The sequence below is a fragment of the Myiozetetes cayanensis genome, unplaced genomic scaffold (genome assembly GCF_022539395.1).
Source record: "Myiozetetes cayanensis isolate MyiCay16 unplaced genomic scaffold, myiCay2020 scf7, whole genome shotgun sequence".
Classification (NCBI taxonomy): Eukaryota; Metazoa; Chordata; class Aves; order Passeriformes; family Tyrannidae; genus Myiozetetes; species Myiozetetes cayanensis.
In genome coordinates this window covers 29,901,261-29,918,349 of record NW_026087964.1, presented here as the reverse complement: position 1 = coordinate 29,918,349, position 17,089 = coordinate 29,901,261, and the positions used below count along the sequence as shown (strand labels likewise).

The following is a 17,089-nucleotide window of genomic DNA, read 5'->3' as shown; positions in this document are numbered from 1 at the left end:
CATTTTTCCCACCTCTTCTGACACTCTGTTTTCCCCCTCCTCCTCCTCTGCCTTTCAACTGCCTGTATTCCAGGCTTTTTCCTCCTTCTCCCCCTCTTTATTTTCTGTTTATTTCTTCTGCTCTCCCTCTCTCATATGCCCTGCATTTCCTTCCCAGAATCTTGCAGCATCCTCACCGTCTTTAAAAAAGTAACAGAATTTGATGGTTTTGTTTTCATAGGCCACAAAATGACCCCCCTGCTCCTTTGTTTTACCTGGCTGCCAGCGACTGTGGCCTTTCTTAGTGCAAAGTCTCCCATGTGTCCCAGTATTACCAACATTATGCATGGTCTTTGTTTCTGAAGCTGGAACCAGGAAACCATCCTTCTCATAGACTTGCAGAGGGTGAAGCCACAAGGCCTTGTGTGGCACTTGGTGTCTTGTCAGTGTTGGTTCCTCAGGAGGTGTTGGGTGCTTGTCAGACACCAGCTCAGCTGACAGTAATAAAGCAAAGTCCTTCTAATTTTCTCCTGTGAGGCAGCCAGTGGGCTATGTGCAACAAGCAAGGTCGTGACAGAGTAAGGGAGAACCCAGGCTTGGAGTACATAGTTTGAAAGACAGTGATTTTAGAGATGTAGCTTGTCTTAGCAAAGAGGGGGATTGCTTTCCTCCTTGCATGTCCTATTATTTTGCCATTTTTATTTTAGTATTTGGCTTGTGTGCTTATTTCATTTGAAAACCTCAGGCAGTCGGTCCCCAAAGCCAATCTAGCTGAGGCAGAAACACCAGCCCACCCTGCTACTGAAGCCTGCTGCTCTTCCTGTGGAAACTTGCTTGTCATAGGGAGGAAAATAGAAGTACTCCCGATTGAAACTTGAAATACTACATTACATGGGAGTAATTACCATATATGCACAAGCACACATGCACATACACATATAGAGAAATATACATATATAGCTCACCATATTCTACTCTGCTACATAATTATTATTTTTCAGTTGAGGAAAAATAAGCCTATGCAATGGAAGCTGAGACCCCAAAGTTTTAAAAGTGCATATACCACTGATTTATTACAGTATTCTGTGCCAGTTATGCCCTTTTCTTTTTTACATTTTCCATCTACAAAATGGGAACAACCTGCTTATCAACTAATAAATGAATCTTTATGAAGATCAAATGCAATAGATATCCTTAGTGATATTTGTTTTTTCAGTTTTTAAAAGATAACACAAGATTTTCAGCAGCAGAGATTTTGAATTGCTTCTCCAAAAGCCTTCAGGCTCCTTATGAATGTGGACTGAAGCAGGGTTGTGAATCCTTTGTAATGTCTTATATGTACCTAAGCTTTTTTGAAATTCGTAGTGTTAAATCAGTGCCTTTGAAATGGCTACTATTATGTTGCCAATTCCTGATAAGGAATTGTTAGGCTATGAAGGAGGCAAGATGCCTATTTTTGGTTTAGTTCAGACCTTTTTCCCAAGATCTCTGTGATCTATTTATCCAAGCCTTACCTCTCCCTCTAGTAATTCAAGAAAGAGATGGTACCTGTTGGACTTTAAATACCAAATGATAAAAATGAATGCTTTATCTGAATCTCAACAAAAAGCTTCTGAATTGAATCTTTCCCTTATTAAAAAAATGCCTAAAAACCAAATAAACACCCAAACAATTGGAGATGAATTTAAAAAAAAAAAAGTGCAAGCAAAAAGCTTTGAAACCATCTCCTTTTTATTTTCCCATCACTTCAATTCCTGCCTAGAAGTATTTTTCCTTACTCCTAGCAAGCTCCATCAGACTATTTCCATTCTTCTTTTTTACAATTAGGCAAAACTTTACCAGTGTGTAACAGGTAGGAAGAAATACTTGTAAACTAAAGCAGAATTTCTTGGTGGTTTCAGCCAAAGAAAATTGGCCCTCCCTGACCCTGTTGGAACTGTTGGATTAAACAGCATATTTTTATTTATTTCCAACTGTGCTTATAAGGGTACTGTACCGGTGTTCACCAAGCAGGACAGCCATTGGTAGCTAAGAACTCTTCTTTTCTTATCCTGCTCTGACATAGGCATATGAAGCCAGAAATTTATTTCCTTTTATTTAAAAAATGTAATTTTAAATGTCTAAGAATAAATTGTTGTGAGTTGGTTTGTTGGTTTTGTGGTTTTGGTTTGGTTTTGTGTGGGGTTTTTTGTTTTTTTTTTAAAGCCCTCAAATTTTAGCTTTCAGATCACATGAAGAAAATTGTTTTATTTCAGTTTGGCCACTGAGGCAAAAAATCAATTACACGCACAGTTCTAGCTCTTATTCCAAAGAAAACAGCCAAAACTTAAACTTGGTCTTTAATTATATATTTGATTCATCCCAGTAACAAAACTTGACTTCAAACAATGGAAGAGCAGGAGGAAACTTGCTCTGAATTCCTCTCTTCAAAGAAGAGAACTCTTTCAGATACTGTGTCAGAAAACTTTAAGCTGAAACCAAATGAGATAACTGAGAGAAGACTGAATACAAGGAACTTTAGCTGACCATGGGAGTAACGTCTCAGTACTGAGAGAAGACCTCCAAAACTGATTTTGAACAGATATCCCCCCATTTGGGAAGGGAAAATCAACTTTGCTGGATGGATTAATTATTCCTCTCATTCCTTCCTCTTTTTCATAGTTGTAGGAGCAAATTATTATTCATTTAAAACTACCACACAATGAAAACACATTGTTCTCTGTGCCCAAAACTACAAACCAGTCTAATTCCTACAACTGATAAGTAGAATTAACAATTAACCATGTGTTAATTGTATGTACTGTATTACTCTCATGACAATTCATGGAAGTGTACAAATTAAGTCAATTAAAGCTACTCGAAAGACTTCTGTACACTGTCACTGGTTCCTTAGTGCACAGCAAATTCCTTGAAAAGAATTGGGACATATGTGCTTTATCTGACAGTTACAGAGCCGTCCCCTGGTTTTTTTATTCGATATGTGTTAGAATATTTTAGTTGGGAATAATTATACAGAAAGCCAGTGTAAAGATCACTATGGTCTTGTTTGTTGCCATGCACGCACGTGCGTGTCCTGCTTTGTTCTGTCTTTCTACTTCTTGACCTCATTTTTCCTCCTCATTGCTGATTCCTATTTGTCTCTTGTCTCATGTCTTTTTTTAATGGAACAGATTGATATCTAGGGCTGTGTCTAGACTAGAAGAAAGGTTGAGTTTAGTTCAGCTGTTAAGTTGAAGTTAGTTGGCCAGTTATATTCAACCACTTCTTGACTGCTGGAAAGGCAAAGCCACGAGAATGTATTCTCCTGGCTAGAATTTAACTTGCTTTTACATCTGGTAAAATAGGTATGTTTTTTAGTTTTAACTTAACTAGGTAGTGCTAACCAATCTATCCCAACCTCAGCCTTCAGTGAGAAAAGTTGAACAGTTCTAAAAGTTCTCCTTACGGTTTTTCTGGTCTGAGGGTGAAAACATGTTCTATTATAAGCTTTGCGTAGGTTGTTGAGTAAATTGCTAGATGAGTAAGTTGCATGATGAAAAACCTTGTATTTTTATTAGAGGAGCTCTAGGCCATCTTTTTTCTCATCTTAACTTTTTCCTGTTGCTACCAGTATACAAAGCATCAATAGATACGTCATTCCTACTGGCTTTTCATGAAGTGGGAAAAAGATGAGCCTGAATGAGAAAGGACCCCATAGCATTTAATTTTTTCTTTCCGATTTTCAATAATGTAATTTCTACTCACATGAAAGGGACTACTGTAAACGAAACCCTGAATGATTCTGTGGGGTGTGTGTGTACAGTAGCATAGCCGGGTGGGCTGAGGTGGGCGCTGAAGTGACTAACCCATAGCCATGGAGCAAGGCAGCTACTGGATAACGTCTCATGGTCCACTGGCTCTGATGCTCAGTTCGTTCACTGATGGTCATCCTTTTACTGATTCACCACTACTGAAAATTTCCAATTACAGAATCATAGCTGTTTTTCCATGTTCTTAGAAATGTGACACAGCCCGATGAATTATAAAAATCTAAATATGTAAGTAATTTATTGGCAACATTTTCACATCCCTGCATTGCAGTTGTCCCTACTGGTAATGCTGGCAGCACCTGACACCAAGTGTGCTCAAGAGTTGGCCTGCGGGGAGGAAGAATTGAGTCCTCTCGCACAGTTTTGGTTAACCAGAGTTCATAAATCGCCCAGGTGGCCTGGCCCCATCCAATATGATGCCCTGGGTGCAGATGTGGGTGCCACTGGAGTGGCAGGGCGGGCAGCCCACTTGCCACCAGCACACTGGGCATCCCAGGTGTCCTGGATATCCTTGTGGATTGTTGCATTTTTTTAATGTGGTGGTGTGACTGACCAGGCCCTGCTGGAAAGAGCCGGGAAGCGGTGTTCTCCAGGCGCCGAGGGGGAAAGGCGGCCAAAGATCACTGGGTGAACCCGGCTGGCTCCACACAGGGTACCCTGAGAATGCAGCTCTCTCCCGGCCCCTTTCCCTGGGCTGTGTCCCGCGGCTGGCCCGGCCCGGGAGCGGTGCCCGCAGGGCCCCCACGGCCGCCCTGCCCGCCGGTGCGGGGTGCCCGGCGCTGCGCACCCGGCCCGGCGCTCCGCAGCCACCGCCAGGCAGGAAGGAAGGAAGGAAGGACGGAAAGGAGGCGGAGCGGGAGCGGGCGGGAAGGGGCCGGGTCCCCGCGGAGCACGGCGCTTTGTACACGGGCGGCTGCGAGCCGGAGCCGCCGGGGGCAGCGCGGAGCCCGGCGGGACTAGCATGAGGCCGGGCGGCGGCGCGGCGCCCGGCGCTCCGGCAGCGGCTGCTCTCGGCGCAGCGGGGCGGAGGGCGGGCGGCGGGCGGGCCGGGCAGGCGGGCGGAGCGGCCGGCGGCCTCTCCGGTGGCCTCGCCCCCGCGCCGGCCGCCCCTAGCGCGGAGCCGGCGGCGGTGCAGCCCCGGGGACAAGCGGGCGGGAGTGGGCGCCGGCCATGGCGAGGCGCGGCCCTGCCGGGGGTCGCGGGCCGCAGTCGGCCGCCCGGGCGCCGCGGGCCTGAGGAGGGCGGCGACGGCGGCGCGGGGGAGGTCGCGGCTGCATCCGCTGGTCCCACGGCCGAGAGAGGCGCCTGCGGGCCCTCCCTCTTCTCCTCCTCCTCCTCCCCTCCCTCCTCCTCCTCCTCCTCCCGCTGCTCCTCCCGCCGCGCCGGGAGCTGCCACCGCCTCCCCAGCGCCGGGTGCGCCGCGGTCGGGGTCGCAGTCGGCGGCCGCCGGGTTTTCCTCGTTTGTTTGGGCCTTTTGTGTCGCGGCTCACAGTTGGCTAAGCACGGCCGGGCTGAATCGGGCCATTGTTCGGGACCCCCGAGCTCCCACGCCGCACATCTCTCGCCCCCAGCCCCCCCTTCAGCCTTTCCCCCCTTCCCCCCTCCCCCCTTTTTTTGCCTGAGAAGCCACATAACGTGCCTTTCCTCCACGCAAATCTGGGAGCCGTAAGCCGGACCGATTGCAAATGAAGTGTAATGCATTGTGGGACGTGTGTAAAATTGGATCATTCGAGGGGGAAAAAAAAAAAAAAGGAAGGGACCTGCGGCTGGCGCCCTAGAAGAGGGAGCGGCGAGATGCGCGCAGGTTGCGCCCCGGCGGTGGCCGCGCTAGGCTGATGCCCGGCGGCGCGCACCCCTGACCCATGCTGCGGCGGGAGGAACGGGCTCGGGCATCCTCAGCATGAAGAAGACGCGGAGTACGACCTTGCGGCGGGCCTGGCCTAGCTCTGACTTCTCCGACCGGGCCTCAGACCGCATGAGGTCCCGCAGCGAGAAGGACTACCGACTGCACAAGCACTTCCCCCCAGCTTTTATTTCCCAGGCATCACGGGGCTACATGACATCAGGTTTGTAACATAATTTGTGTATGCGAGGGAGCTTTATTGCGAGGCTGCTGCGGGATGTGTGTCTGGCCGGGAAGGCTGTGTTGGTGGGTACGGAGGGGAGCCTGCGATCGGGAGGCTGAGTTGTTATGAATAATGCACAAAAAAAAAAAAAATAGCATACATCCACCATTTTGTACCTCTGCAAGATTCACAGCAGGGTCCTCGCAATATGGTGTTTAAAATCTATTAGTCAAGCGAAATAAATATACGAGATAAATGGTTGCATGTTTCTATCGTGGAAGGGCAGATAAAAATGACCGTGTGTGCAGACCATGGAGCCCTTTGCTCCTTTTGTGCGTAAAACCATGTGCTGGATATTTACTGCTGCCCCACACATTCCTCTTTAAATGCAGTTAACTCTAGTTGACTCATCGGGCTTTCGTGTTTTTCCATTTTGGAAAGGAAAAGGGTCACCTGTGATTGCAAATGCTCTTCCCTTGTTACAGGCTCTCTGGGTTTTGGCTGCACGTTTCTGCAATGGCAAAGTGTGCGTTGGTGAAAATGACTGTAAACACATTTGCATTTGTTTTTTGAGGTGTAGAAGGAGACTAGAGCTGTGTATGTGGCGGAACACACACGTGCATGTATATTCATTTGTCAGTTGCTTTCAAGGAAGGCCGTTGGGAAATAATGGACCAACATGTTTGTGCATGGGAAAGAGAAAGCGCAAACAAAACAAAAAAACAGCTCAGGGAAAGGCAGTCATCAGGGAGAGGCTTGGCCTCCGATGGAGAGTGCTGGTGAGATTTCAGAAAGCCTCAGTACTGTTAGTGGAATATGCTCCATCCTGAAATGCATCTTAATGGCCTTGGAATTAAGACATTTCATAAACACCCAGAAGAAGACTTGGGAATATGCTGATCGGGAGGGGACCGGGGCAGAAAATCCTGGAAACCTCCTTTGTTGTTCTGCTGCCTGCTTGTTGTGATGATAGGACATAACGTTTCATTATTATGATGGCAAATGCCAATTTATCATGAAGGCACGTTTTTCCCTCTGAGGCTCAATTTAGGTTGAGTAGGCAGATTTCTTTAAAGGAGAAAGGTGTTTATTATGCATTACTGAAAACCTCTCCAGCCCTGTACCCTGTTCTCCCCTCCCCATTTCTGCTGCAAAGGTTGAGCCAAAGATTGTGGTTGTCAGTTATACGCTCACTTTCCTGTCTCTGGCCCTAATAAATGTGTCTCTTTAGTCAGGATTGGTTTCTCATGTTTTAAAAATGTCTCCTGACTGTTATTTCTTTAATACCCGTGCACAAGGAAGATAACATGCATTTTGTTGAAAATTTTGCCTGGATAAGAATATTGTGCTATTTCGGCAATAGGTGCTCTGATTTTTTCCCTTTCCTGGGAAGTCACATATTGAGAGGAAATTACAAGGATAAATTATGCTTGAACAACTGAATGATTGTGGTGGTGGAAGGATTGATTTGGGTTGTTGGTGCTGCAGGACCTGAAAGGGGCTGGAAAGCTGAATGTGTCCATACTGCGAAGATTTTTGTTGTTCTGTGTGAATGTCCTGATATTCCCACTGTAAGATTCACTGTGTCAGTTCTGTTGAAGTAGGTACTTTTAGGCCTTTCTTTCAACGTGGAAACCTGTACTGAAAAGAGAAGGAGCTCACGTGAGCGTTTTGTGCCAAGCAGTGTGGTTTTTGCTTGTTTTCAATTCTTCAGGGAAGCAGTCTGGCTCTGTGAAAGCTTTATCTTGGCAAAATTGGTACAATCCAATCAGACAAACACCAGCAATCTGCAGAATCAGATGTGTCACCCTGAATTTTTTAGCAGATACCTAACTGTCCTTAGGAGGTGGGAAGTGGCACAGAATTTTAATCTGTTACAAACTGAAGAAGGACAAATGTCATGTTTGGTTTTCCTAATTTGCTAAAGTTGTTGGACGGAAAACACATTGAAAATTGAAATCAGCAAATGTTTTTTGTTTTTGCTGAGATTTTGTTGTTGGCTTTTTTTTTTTAACCCCAACAACAACTTAATAGGCTTTTATCTGGAAATGCAGTTGTTCTCTCCTGATGGATAGTTTCCACATTCATTTAATTTTAAAGGATCCTTGTCCACTGCCTTTTCAAATATTAGTTTTGGGAGGAATAGCTGCTGTATCTAAATGCTTCTGACTATTTGAAGGAAACTCTCTTCCTTGCAGGAAGTCTCTAGGAAGTCCTCTGGCGTAAAAATTGTGGGGATCAGGAATACAAATACTTTCTTTGTCACCCAGAATGTTGTAGGGGAGAAAGTGTCCTGAAACACATGGGCTTTTCAGAAGGCTGCATTCTGTTTATCCAACCATTTAACCTCATCACCATTAGCATTGTTGTGGTTCTCTTTTAATTAAATGCCTCATTGTTTGGGTGGGGGTGGAGGGTGGGAAAGAAACCTTGAGGTTTTGCCTCAATTACTGTGCTTAGGGAAATATGGAAAAGTAGACAATCAAACAATGCTCAGTAAGATGCTGAGAAGCTTGAAAGTTAATATACAAGTGTGCCTCCATGGAGCATGGAGAAGCATCTATGTATTTCTTTCAACACAGAGAAATACTGAGTAATGGTGTTGCAGTTATTGCCGTGGTGTTTTATTGAGAAGAATACAGTCTCTAAGCAGAACACATTTATAATGGAAGTGCAAACCTCATGGTAGAGTGGTGAAGCATACCTGATTTTAAGCAGCCTTTTCAGTAAAACTGAGTAAGGACCAGTTTGATATTTGCTTGATTTGAAGCAGCATTGGTGGCTGGCCAGTCACATTTTCGGTACTCAGGGAACAAACTGCCCATAATTATAGAAAATTGATGCAGATGCAATTCATATGAAATCTAAAGATTGTTTGACAGATGAATGGAGATGGAAGTAAGGAGGGAAAAAAGCAGACAATTTAGAAAATCACACATTTTTGCTGCTGAATAATCTCTTGATACATGCTATTAAATAGGCTGTACTCCAGGGTTTCTTTAGGCCTCCTAGCAACCACTAGGTTCAAAGGCCATGCAAGGAGTTCATTGTTCATGCAGAATATTAATTTCCCAGTGGAGGACTGTCTTGGAGAAAAAACACTGAAAAAGAAAATTACAACAATGTAGAGCTTTGACCTTGCGTGAAAAGAGACATTGAAAAGTTTGAGTCCAATAAAATTCATGCATGTCACTGAAAAAGGGAAAATATACTTGACATTTTTGATAGATTGCTGCTTAATTCAAGGGAAAATAAAGAAATCATATACAACTGCTAAGCAGGATAAAACTTCATGAAACTTATGAGGGCTCCAAACATCACATGAAGTAATACGTATAGCTCTTGAAATGTTGGAAGCTTCTTTCTTTTTTTTTCTTTTTTTTTTTTTTTTTTCTCCCCCCCATTCTGTATAACAAAGGCAAATCCTGGATTTTGTTTTAGCAGAGAGAGGAACTGCACTCTGTGATTGACCCAGCCATTAAATGTTATGAGAACTGAGTAGCGCTCTTGAAAGAAATAAGTTTTTCTGCAGCCTTTGAGCTACTTCAATTGAGGGTTTTGGTGTTGGAGGTATTGTGTCAGTTTGAGATGGAGGTGGTGTAGGGTAACAACCTAGCACACACAGCATGAAGGAACATCTAAAGAGCTTTCTAGGACAGTAAAAACTAACTCCAGAGCATGCTCATTTGAAGGTTACCTTCTGAAAAGTATGCAGTTACTTTATTGCTCTTTGCATACAGTTTCCTTGCAGAGGTTTCAGTCCTCCAAAGTTGAAAGGTAAAATTCAGTCTATGTGTTGCCGGTTGTTACTGAAGTTTGATTACCAAGTTAAAGCAGAAAGGAAAGGAGAGAAGTATGTAACACTGCTATCCAACTGATGTTATCTATGTGCAAATTAAAATTTGTGGGAGGAAAAGATATCCTCATTCTCTCTTTCAAGGACATTTGATGAAAGGTCTGGGACAGCCTCTTCAACCTCCTTGAACAGTAAAAATGCTCTTGGGAGCCATTTGAGCAAATTCAAGGGTCCTGAATATTTTTTTTTTTAAGCTTGAATCTCTAACTCTAAAAGTTAATATTTGGAGATAACCATGCATGATCTGAAGAACTCAGTTTAATATAATTGAGAAATGACAGATACATGCAAGGCCTTGAAGTTCTCCTGTCCCTTAATTCAGTTGTCTAAAGGAATATGTTCTTGCTTGAAAGTAGCTGTATTGTAATTAATATTTAATGGAATAATCAGTATTGCATCACCTTCTTTTTCTCTCAGTGTGGTGTTAAGAAACACCTTCCCATTCATCTTCTGAACAGTAATGTGATCTCTTTGCCTCCCTGAATTCTGAGTAGTTTTAGGTTATCTTAGGCAAGACCCATTTCTGGGACAATAAAAACTGAGAATGTGCCAGTGTCAGTGGCTAGCAGGATTCGCTTTGCCTCTTGGCTCCTGCTCTGTCTCCTTTGCTTTAGTCTGTGCCAACGTGGTGAACCCCAAGTGGGTCACTCTGTTCAGCTGCTTGAGGGGCTATGCTTACTTTATTGCTTGGAAAGTTGCTCCTGAGCTCATTGTGTCTTCCAGTCCCTTTTGGCTTCTGCGGCATCCACTTAACTTGACAGAGAATAAGGAACTTTTACTGCATCCTCATTTGGGGGGAAGGTGTAAGTGTGTGCTGCCTTCAGACCACAGACTTGGTGCAAAGTTCACAGACCAGTCATTTTTGCAATTTCTGGTTCATTTTGTTTCCCCCACCCCGGTTTCTTGCCTAAAAGAGAACAGAAGTCAAGCTCCTCGCTCCTTCTGTAGAACCCTGGGTTTCATTCTTGTGGTTGCACATGCAGTGTGAACTCACAGTGCTGTGCTTGTGTCAGTGTGTTATGCCACATGTGTGCCTGGTCCTTACCCACCAGATACCAAGACATTTTCTGCATATCCATGGCTTCAGTTTTAGCCCAAGCTGTGGGCAATGTCCTGAGCACTGCTTGTGCAGTCAGCTGACCAAACTGTGTTTGGATACCTGTTGCTCTCCCTGCCTGTTGTGATCTATGAGCAAGGGGATCCAGAGTGTCTTTTTTTCTTCATGGCATTAGAAGTAAAATCAAAAAGGAATGGATATAAGAAAGAAAGGGAAGTCTGTGTGTGTGCCTGTCTTACCTAGACCTGTTCAGGTTTCTGAGTTCAGAGCACTCATCGCTGCAGGACGAAGTTTCAGGTTGTTTTTCCTCCCCAGCCTCTTGTTGGTGCTTGCATTCAAAGTCCCCATGTTGTCTCTGCTGCTTTGCTTGGACCTTCGGCCAGGTTGGGGTGCACAGAGGTACTCCAGGATCAGGTCACAAAGGGTGGCATTGGCGTTTGTACAGGGGTGTCAGTCTGAGTACATTTCTAGGTGTGTTTTCCAGTAGTCCTGTGACCAAGTAATTTTTCTGTATGCACACTAGGCATCAGGATAGCTACTGAAGATACAGGAAGCTCCTTTTTCAAGAATAGACAAGGGTTGAGAACAAACACAGGACTGATTCATCACAGATAGCTCCCAGTCTTTCACAAGTGTAGAAGTTATACTCTGTTGGCAACATTTGATAAACCTGAAGGGTGTTGAATATCTTGCCATTTTGGAATTGAATAGCAGCCACGTCTTTGCAAAATGCATTACTTGTTGGAGGGAGCTGAAATGTGAGGATTTTGCAGATCACCTTGCGTTAGCCCGGTGACCTGCTCAGTGGTGAGCAACAATAGGCCTTAATTTGTATGCTGGAGAGTTCATCCCAGAGTAAATTACCATCTTTGTAACAGTCTTTGCACAGTTTAAAGAGGTATAAGTACAATCAGGTGTGAAGACTAGAAAGATTATATTTTGCTAAGCACATTGTAGAAATCCTCCAAAAATTGCGGGTTTCTTTTCAGTGTTCTGGGCAGCTTCTTTAGCGTGACACTGTTTCATAGTCCACAGCAGGTTGTAGAACATCTCTGTGAATAGCATGAAAACAGAATCAATATCCAAATTCTGGGACATAACGCAAATAAAGCAATGCTGAAAAAAAATTTCAGATACTCTTGGATCCTCCTGAGCATACTTTTATGTGGTTAGAAGAGACCAGACAACATTAGAGCCATGATCAAAAATTGTGAGCTAATTTAGAGCTTGTGTGAGAGTTGCTAAATAATACAATATTAATGGTGTTTGGGTTCTTTTCCTTCAAAGTCATGATACTTTACATTATTTTAAATTATGAAACTACTTTTAAACTGGATATCTGATGATTTTGGTGGTGTAGATGTGAATATGAACCTAGAAATATAGGTTGCCCATTGTAAGAAGTGTCTAATGAATACTTCATGCAATTCTGTCTAGCCATTGGGTTTGATTTTCACCAGAAGAGGGAAAAGGAATAGTGACCATTGAAACTGAGACCTGAGTGCCTGAACTTAAAGTGAACACTTTCAGTTATAGGTCTTTTTTTTCTAGGTGAATCAGATAGGACAGGAAGCAGAAATGAGGGTTAAAAGCTCTTCTAAAAGCCTCATGAAAGTGTGTTTCTTTACTTGTTTCTGCAGAATTTTTGGTATCAAGGCCAATGGCAACTAGAGTAGTCATAGGGAAAGTGCTTGAATATTGAAGTTTAGAACTCTCCCAGACCAGTATTTGTTGCTCCCAAGTGACTGCCTGTAGTTATGAAGAGGTATGAAAGTTGTTTATAGCTGCTGGCTTGCTTTTTTCAGCAACTTTATCAAGTTGGCTGCTTTACCAAGACTGTTTTGTGTCTCACTCTTGGATGACATGTAGGTGCTGGAATTATCTTGCTCAAATAGACTGTGGAGAAGAGGAGGGTGGCAGGGAACAAAAGAAGGAAGACCTGGCTTTACAGGAAGTCTGTTTGGGCACACAGCATGATGTAGTTGGGTAGAGCAGTCTAGACAGAACCCTAGGCAGTATTGGCAGCTTTTAAACAGTCTGTAAAAGGTAACTGAAACAAGAAAACTTGATTTTCAACAGGCTTGAATTCATTATAAAAAGATAGCGACTTCCCTTTTCCTTCCCTCAAAGTGAGATTAAAATCACTGGGTTTGAAAGTTAGGAGGTGAGGGAGGTATTCCCAGTTGTGTCAGTCATCGACTTTGTTTTCCTGGGCACTTTTAACTGTTTTTGCAGTTCTCTACACTTAGATTGTAATCTACTCAGTAGGAGAACTGTCTCATTTGTTTTATACTGTAATATTGCCAATCACAAAAAAGATCCTTTCTCAATCCAGGCCTTGAATTGGTAACCGTGGGTAAGAACAGACATCCAAAAATAGGTGCGCATTCAGTGTGAACAAAGCAGTCCTCATTCTGCAAGTGAAATCCTGTATTCAGATCAACATTTGGATGCCACTGTGTTCTTAAGAATTTTCCTTCTCACCTTCCTGCAAGATGAAGAAGAGAGCCTGTTTTATAATACCAGCAGTAAATGATGTGGAATGATTGTTACTCAGTACTGTTATCACTTCTACCTTGTCAGCCTCACAACCCAAAGGTAGTTCTGTTTTTCAACAAATTGTAGATGATGCAATTCCTATAATTTTTAAAGTATAGGAGTGTTTGTTGTTACTTCAGTGGGAAATGCTATCAGCAGCAGATAGCTACAAATGCACAATTTATTAGAAATTTCAAGTTGTGGTATTGAAAAAACAGATCTCAGTGGTTTTATTTGATTTGATAGGGTGTGAAAGCAGTAGAGGAAGAATGAACAGTGTTTGAGGAACTGCTTATATTTTGTGGACTTTATGTAGGTATTTGGGTGTTGTGAAAAAGAGTGCATGAGAAGTTGATCGTATTTTTATTAGGTCGTTTTATTTAATGGTAGTAAGAAGAGAGACAGCAGAGGCGTCTTGCAAGTCTTTAATTTTGTATCTATCTTGTAAAGTTACACTTAACTTTCGTTTCTCTATGATACATTAGCGGTATATGCAGTACATTACATTCAGCTTTCAGCTCAATGTGAGCAGTAACTGCTTCTGTTTAACCGGTTTTTCAGAAGTTGTCCAGAGAGCCTGGATGAACTGTAGCCCTTTCTCCTCCTATCCCTCACTGGCCAGGGGGTTTATTTTGAAAAGTATGTCTAACATTAGAGTAGAACAGGTTCCCAGACACTAATTGTCACCTTCCCAGACGTGATCGAAAATGCAGCTGCAGTTTGGCTGGGATGCTGGAACTGAAGGAATATGAGAATGTCGTCTTGTGTTTGAGTACTGTCCTCGGGTAGTATGTGTGTCTTGAGGTGCCAGCAGTGAGTAGAAATCTGCATTTAATAATCTCAAAACACCTTTTCTAGTTACAATTATCTTTCTCAGCTATATTATTTAAATAAAAAAAAAATGAATGGCTCTTTGTAGTGAATTTGAGCTCAACGTTTTGAGGCTCGAAGAGTATAATAGACAATTCAGAAATACTTTCTTAATGTGGCCTGGAAAGTTCAGTATGTGAGCTAAGTTCATCATAACACAGGAAGCTGTGCTGGGAGAACCTAGATTATATAAACTAGTTTGCTTGCCCATTTGTGTTCTTTTAATTTCCTCCATAATTTCCTATGAATTTCCTGTTGATGACCTGTGACCTAGTTTCAGAAGATGAACTTCTGACCGTATGTGATAACATTGTAAATGCCATAAATTGGACTGTTTATCCTGTGAGCCAGTAAAGATGATGTACTAAATTTCATTTTGGTACTTAACTTTGCCTCTTACATTTTCACAGCATTTTAGAGTGAAGTACCATTCTTCATTTTCATAGGACGTTCTAAATTCTGCTCTCCTGAGAATTTACATTCTTGGACCGTACAGTGACCTGTTTCACTACACATAAGCCTTAAACTAAATATTTTTTTAAACAGAGTGAAACGGAAATTTTTTTTACAAGGTTTTCTTAAGATTTGTGTCCTTTTAAGTGTAATTACTGCATTGCTGGCTGGGAGAGTAGAGGGGACAAAAACTTCAGAGGAGAAGTTTATTTGCTCTAACATAAAATTTGGAACAGCTGCAACTCCCACCTGTAAATTAGACATGTCTGCAGCACATCTCTTTGGAGGACAGATATCTTGAAATGGTATTGGCATGGACTATCTGCATAAGAATAGATCTGGTTGAAATGTTTTCACAGAACACAGATGCAAAAAATAGTTTTCTGCATTTTTTTCCATCCAGCTCTAGTGAAGTCTCAGTTTCTGAACAACTTTTAAAATTTGGAAAGAGATATAGCTATCTCTAAATGAAACATTTTTCAGTTTTTGCTTTTTTTTCTAAAATCACGAGGCATTTTCCCCTGAGTCAGTCTTAATTTTAGTCTGTATAATTATTTTAACTGCAGAATTATTCTTCAGGAACCATGAGGGTAAAATTGAGTTATCTTTTAGAACCCTCACTTCAAATATCATATTCTTAACTACCTCTTTTCACAAGAGGTTGAAGTAGCTATGTGAGGTATAGATTTTTTTAGAGCCACATACAGTAACTTTTCATCAGACATGTGGTCTGCCATATTGCCCATTGTGCAGCACAGTAAAACATTGTTTATGTAAGTTTATTAAATTTGATATGTTGCAAGTCTGTGCTCTGTGTGAGTGTGCTAATGTTTCTATGTGAGAATGCACACTGAGTGCCCAAGGGCCTGATTCTGCTCTTTAGTGGGAAAAGTCCACAACGTTTTGGTTGACTGTTCAGGTGGGAAGCATTAACACCCAGCAGCGCTGCTCCCACAAATGATGCCTGTACCCATCTCTCTTGCACGTATTGTTTGCCTACATAAGAGAATTGGAAAGGCTGAGGAGGACTTAGCTGTAACTGCTGAGTAATGTTCCCTTTTAATTGAGGTCTGCCTTTGAAGAAAGGCCATAGATTGGACAGCTGGAGAAACTGGGGCAGGCTTACCAGAAACAAGAATGGGTGTGATGGCAGAGACCAAAAAGAGGAGTTGTGGACAGAGTTGCTGTTCTGCCAGAGCAGGCTTGTGTTCTTGTGTCCTGGCTGCAAGAATTATGCTTCACCTTTCCCAGCTCACCCTCAGATTTCAGTTTTAGTCATTTAACTGGCTGCATTTAATCAGGACCATCGCTCCTTCACTTGCATGTCTCTGAGCTCATTTCCGAGGCTAATAATTGATTCAGCTTTTTTTCTGCCTACCAGATGATAATCTCATTCAGTTTTCATCCCAGTGCTGATTATTCCAAATACAGCAATAGCCATGTAGCAGTACAGCACACTTGGATTTTCATGGTTATCCTTTCTTATGCTCACAGTGATCCCTTTTTCACACCCACAAACAGTGTGTTTAGTAAAACTGAGTGTTTCATTGTAGCTTGCATTTAGAGTTAAATCATGAAAAGGTAAGTTAAAAGAGCTGAGGCAAAAAGCTCTACCTGACTGTCTCATTGTAATTCATTCACTAAGTAATGTGGCAGTTGAACAGGATGGTGTGTATCAAGCAATAATAAAGGACACAAAATGGTGTCAATATTGAGTTTTACTCACGGGTTGGTGTCAAACCAAGCTTTGTCAATCCTAGGTATATCATAATTGTCTGATGGCACAGCTGCCCGTGGGAAGTGTTGTTTTATATCTAATAGCAAAATACCAAACCCAGCTTTTCAGATCAGAGCATTTAACCTGTGTTTAGTGCTCCTGAAGGGATGCATGTTTGTGATTGCTGTGCATAACGTTGGGAGGGCTATTTCGTTATGGTGGGCCAGCAGGAAGCAAAACAAAAATCTAAAACTTGCTCTGGTATACATTGCCATTTTGGATGATACATGACAGCTTTGGATGATGTTTTTCCATCAAGAGCTAGAACCACTGTAGAAAATTTTCCTTTTTTTTTTTTCTTTTTTTTTTTTTTTTTTTTTTTGCCACAAGTAAGAACCTAAGAGTGGCTGTGCCAGTTAAGATCCAGAGTCTGTCTTGCCCACTCTGCTGAGTGCATGGTGCTTCCCCCCAGCATGCTTCCCACCTCCAGCTGGCTCAGTTTGTTTAAAAGGCCTCATCATGTTTCACTTGCAGGTGTAGTGTGTGACATCAGACAGTGTTAGGGGACTGACAACTACTCACCTTGAGTGCATTTTCAGTACTAAACTTACATTAGGTCTCATCCTGTCCTGTTTTGCGGCTTTTTTTTTTGCTAATGAGGAATATACACACATGTGAAGAAGGTTTTGAGGTTCTTGGTATTTTTGGTGGTGGAAGAGCAGATAAGCTGTTGGGTCAAGAAGC

The 17,089-nt window shown here is 42.7% G+C and overlaps 1 protein-coding gene across 5 annotated transcripts in view; it reads left to right on the top strand.

Annotated features, from left to right (window-relative positions):
- Positions 1 to 17,089, top strand: part of STOX2 (storkhead box 2) — a 101,068-nt gene that overhangs the window by 22,594 nt on the left and 61,385 nt on the right. Inside the window, exon 1 of one of the 5 annotated variants that reach the window (XM_050338628.1) lies at positions 5,153 to 5,854. The exons of 2 other annotated variants lie outside the window; for them this stretch is intronic. In XM_050338628.1, coding sequence (XP_050194585.1) covers positions 5,689 to 5,854 — 166 coding nt within the window. In that variant the 5' untranslated portion in view covers positions 5,153 to 5,688. Of the gene's footprint in view, positions 1 to 5,152; positions 5,855 to 17,089 lie in introns of those variants that run through there. 2 more of the 5 variants (XM_050338629.1, XM_050338631.1) reach the window with 2 other exon arrangements.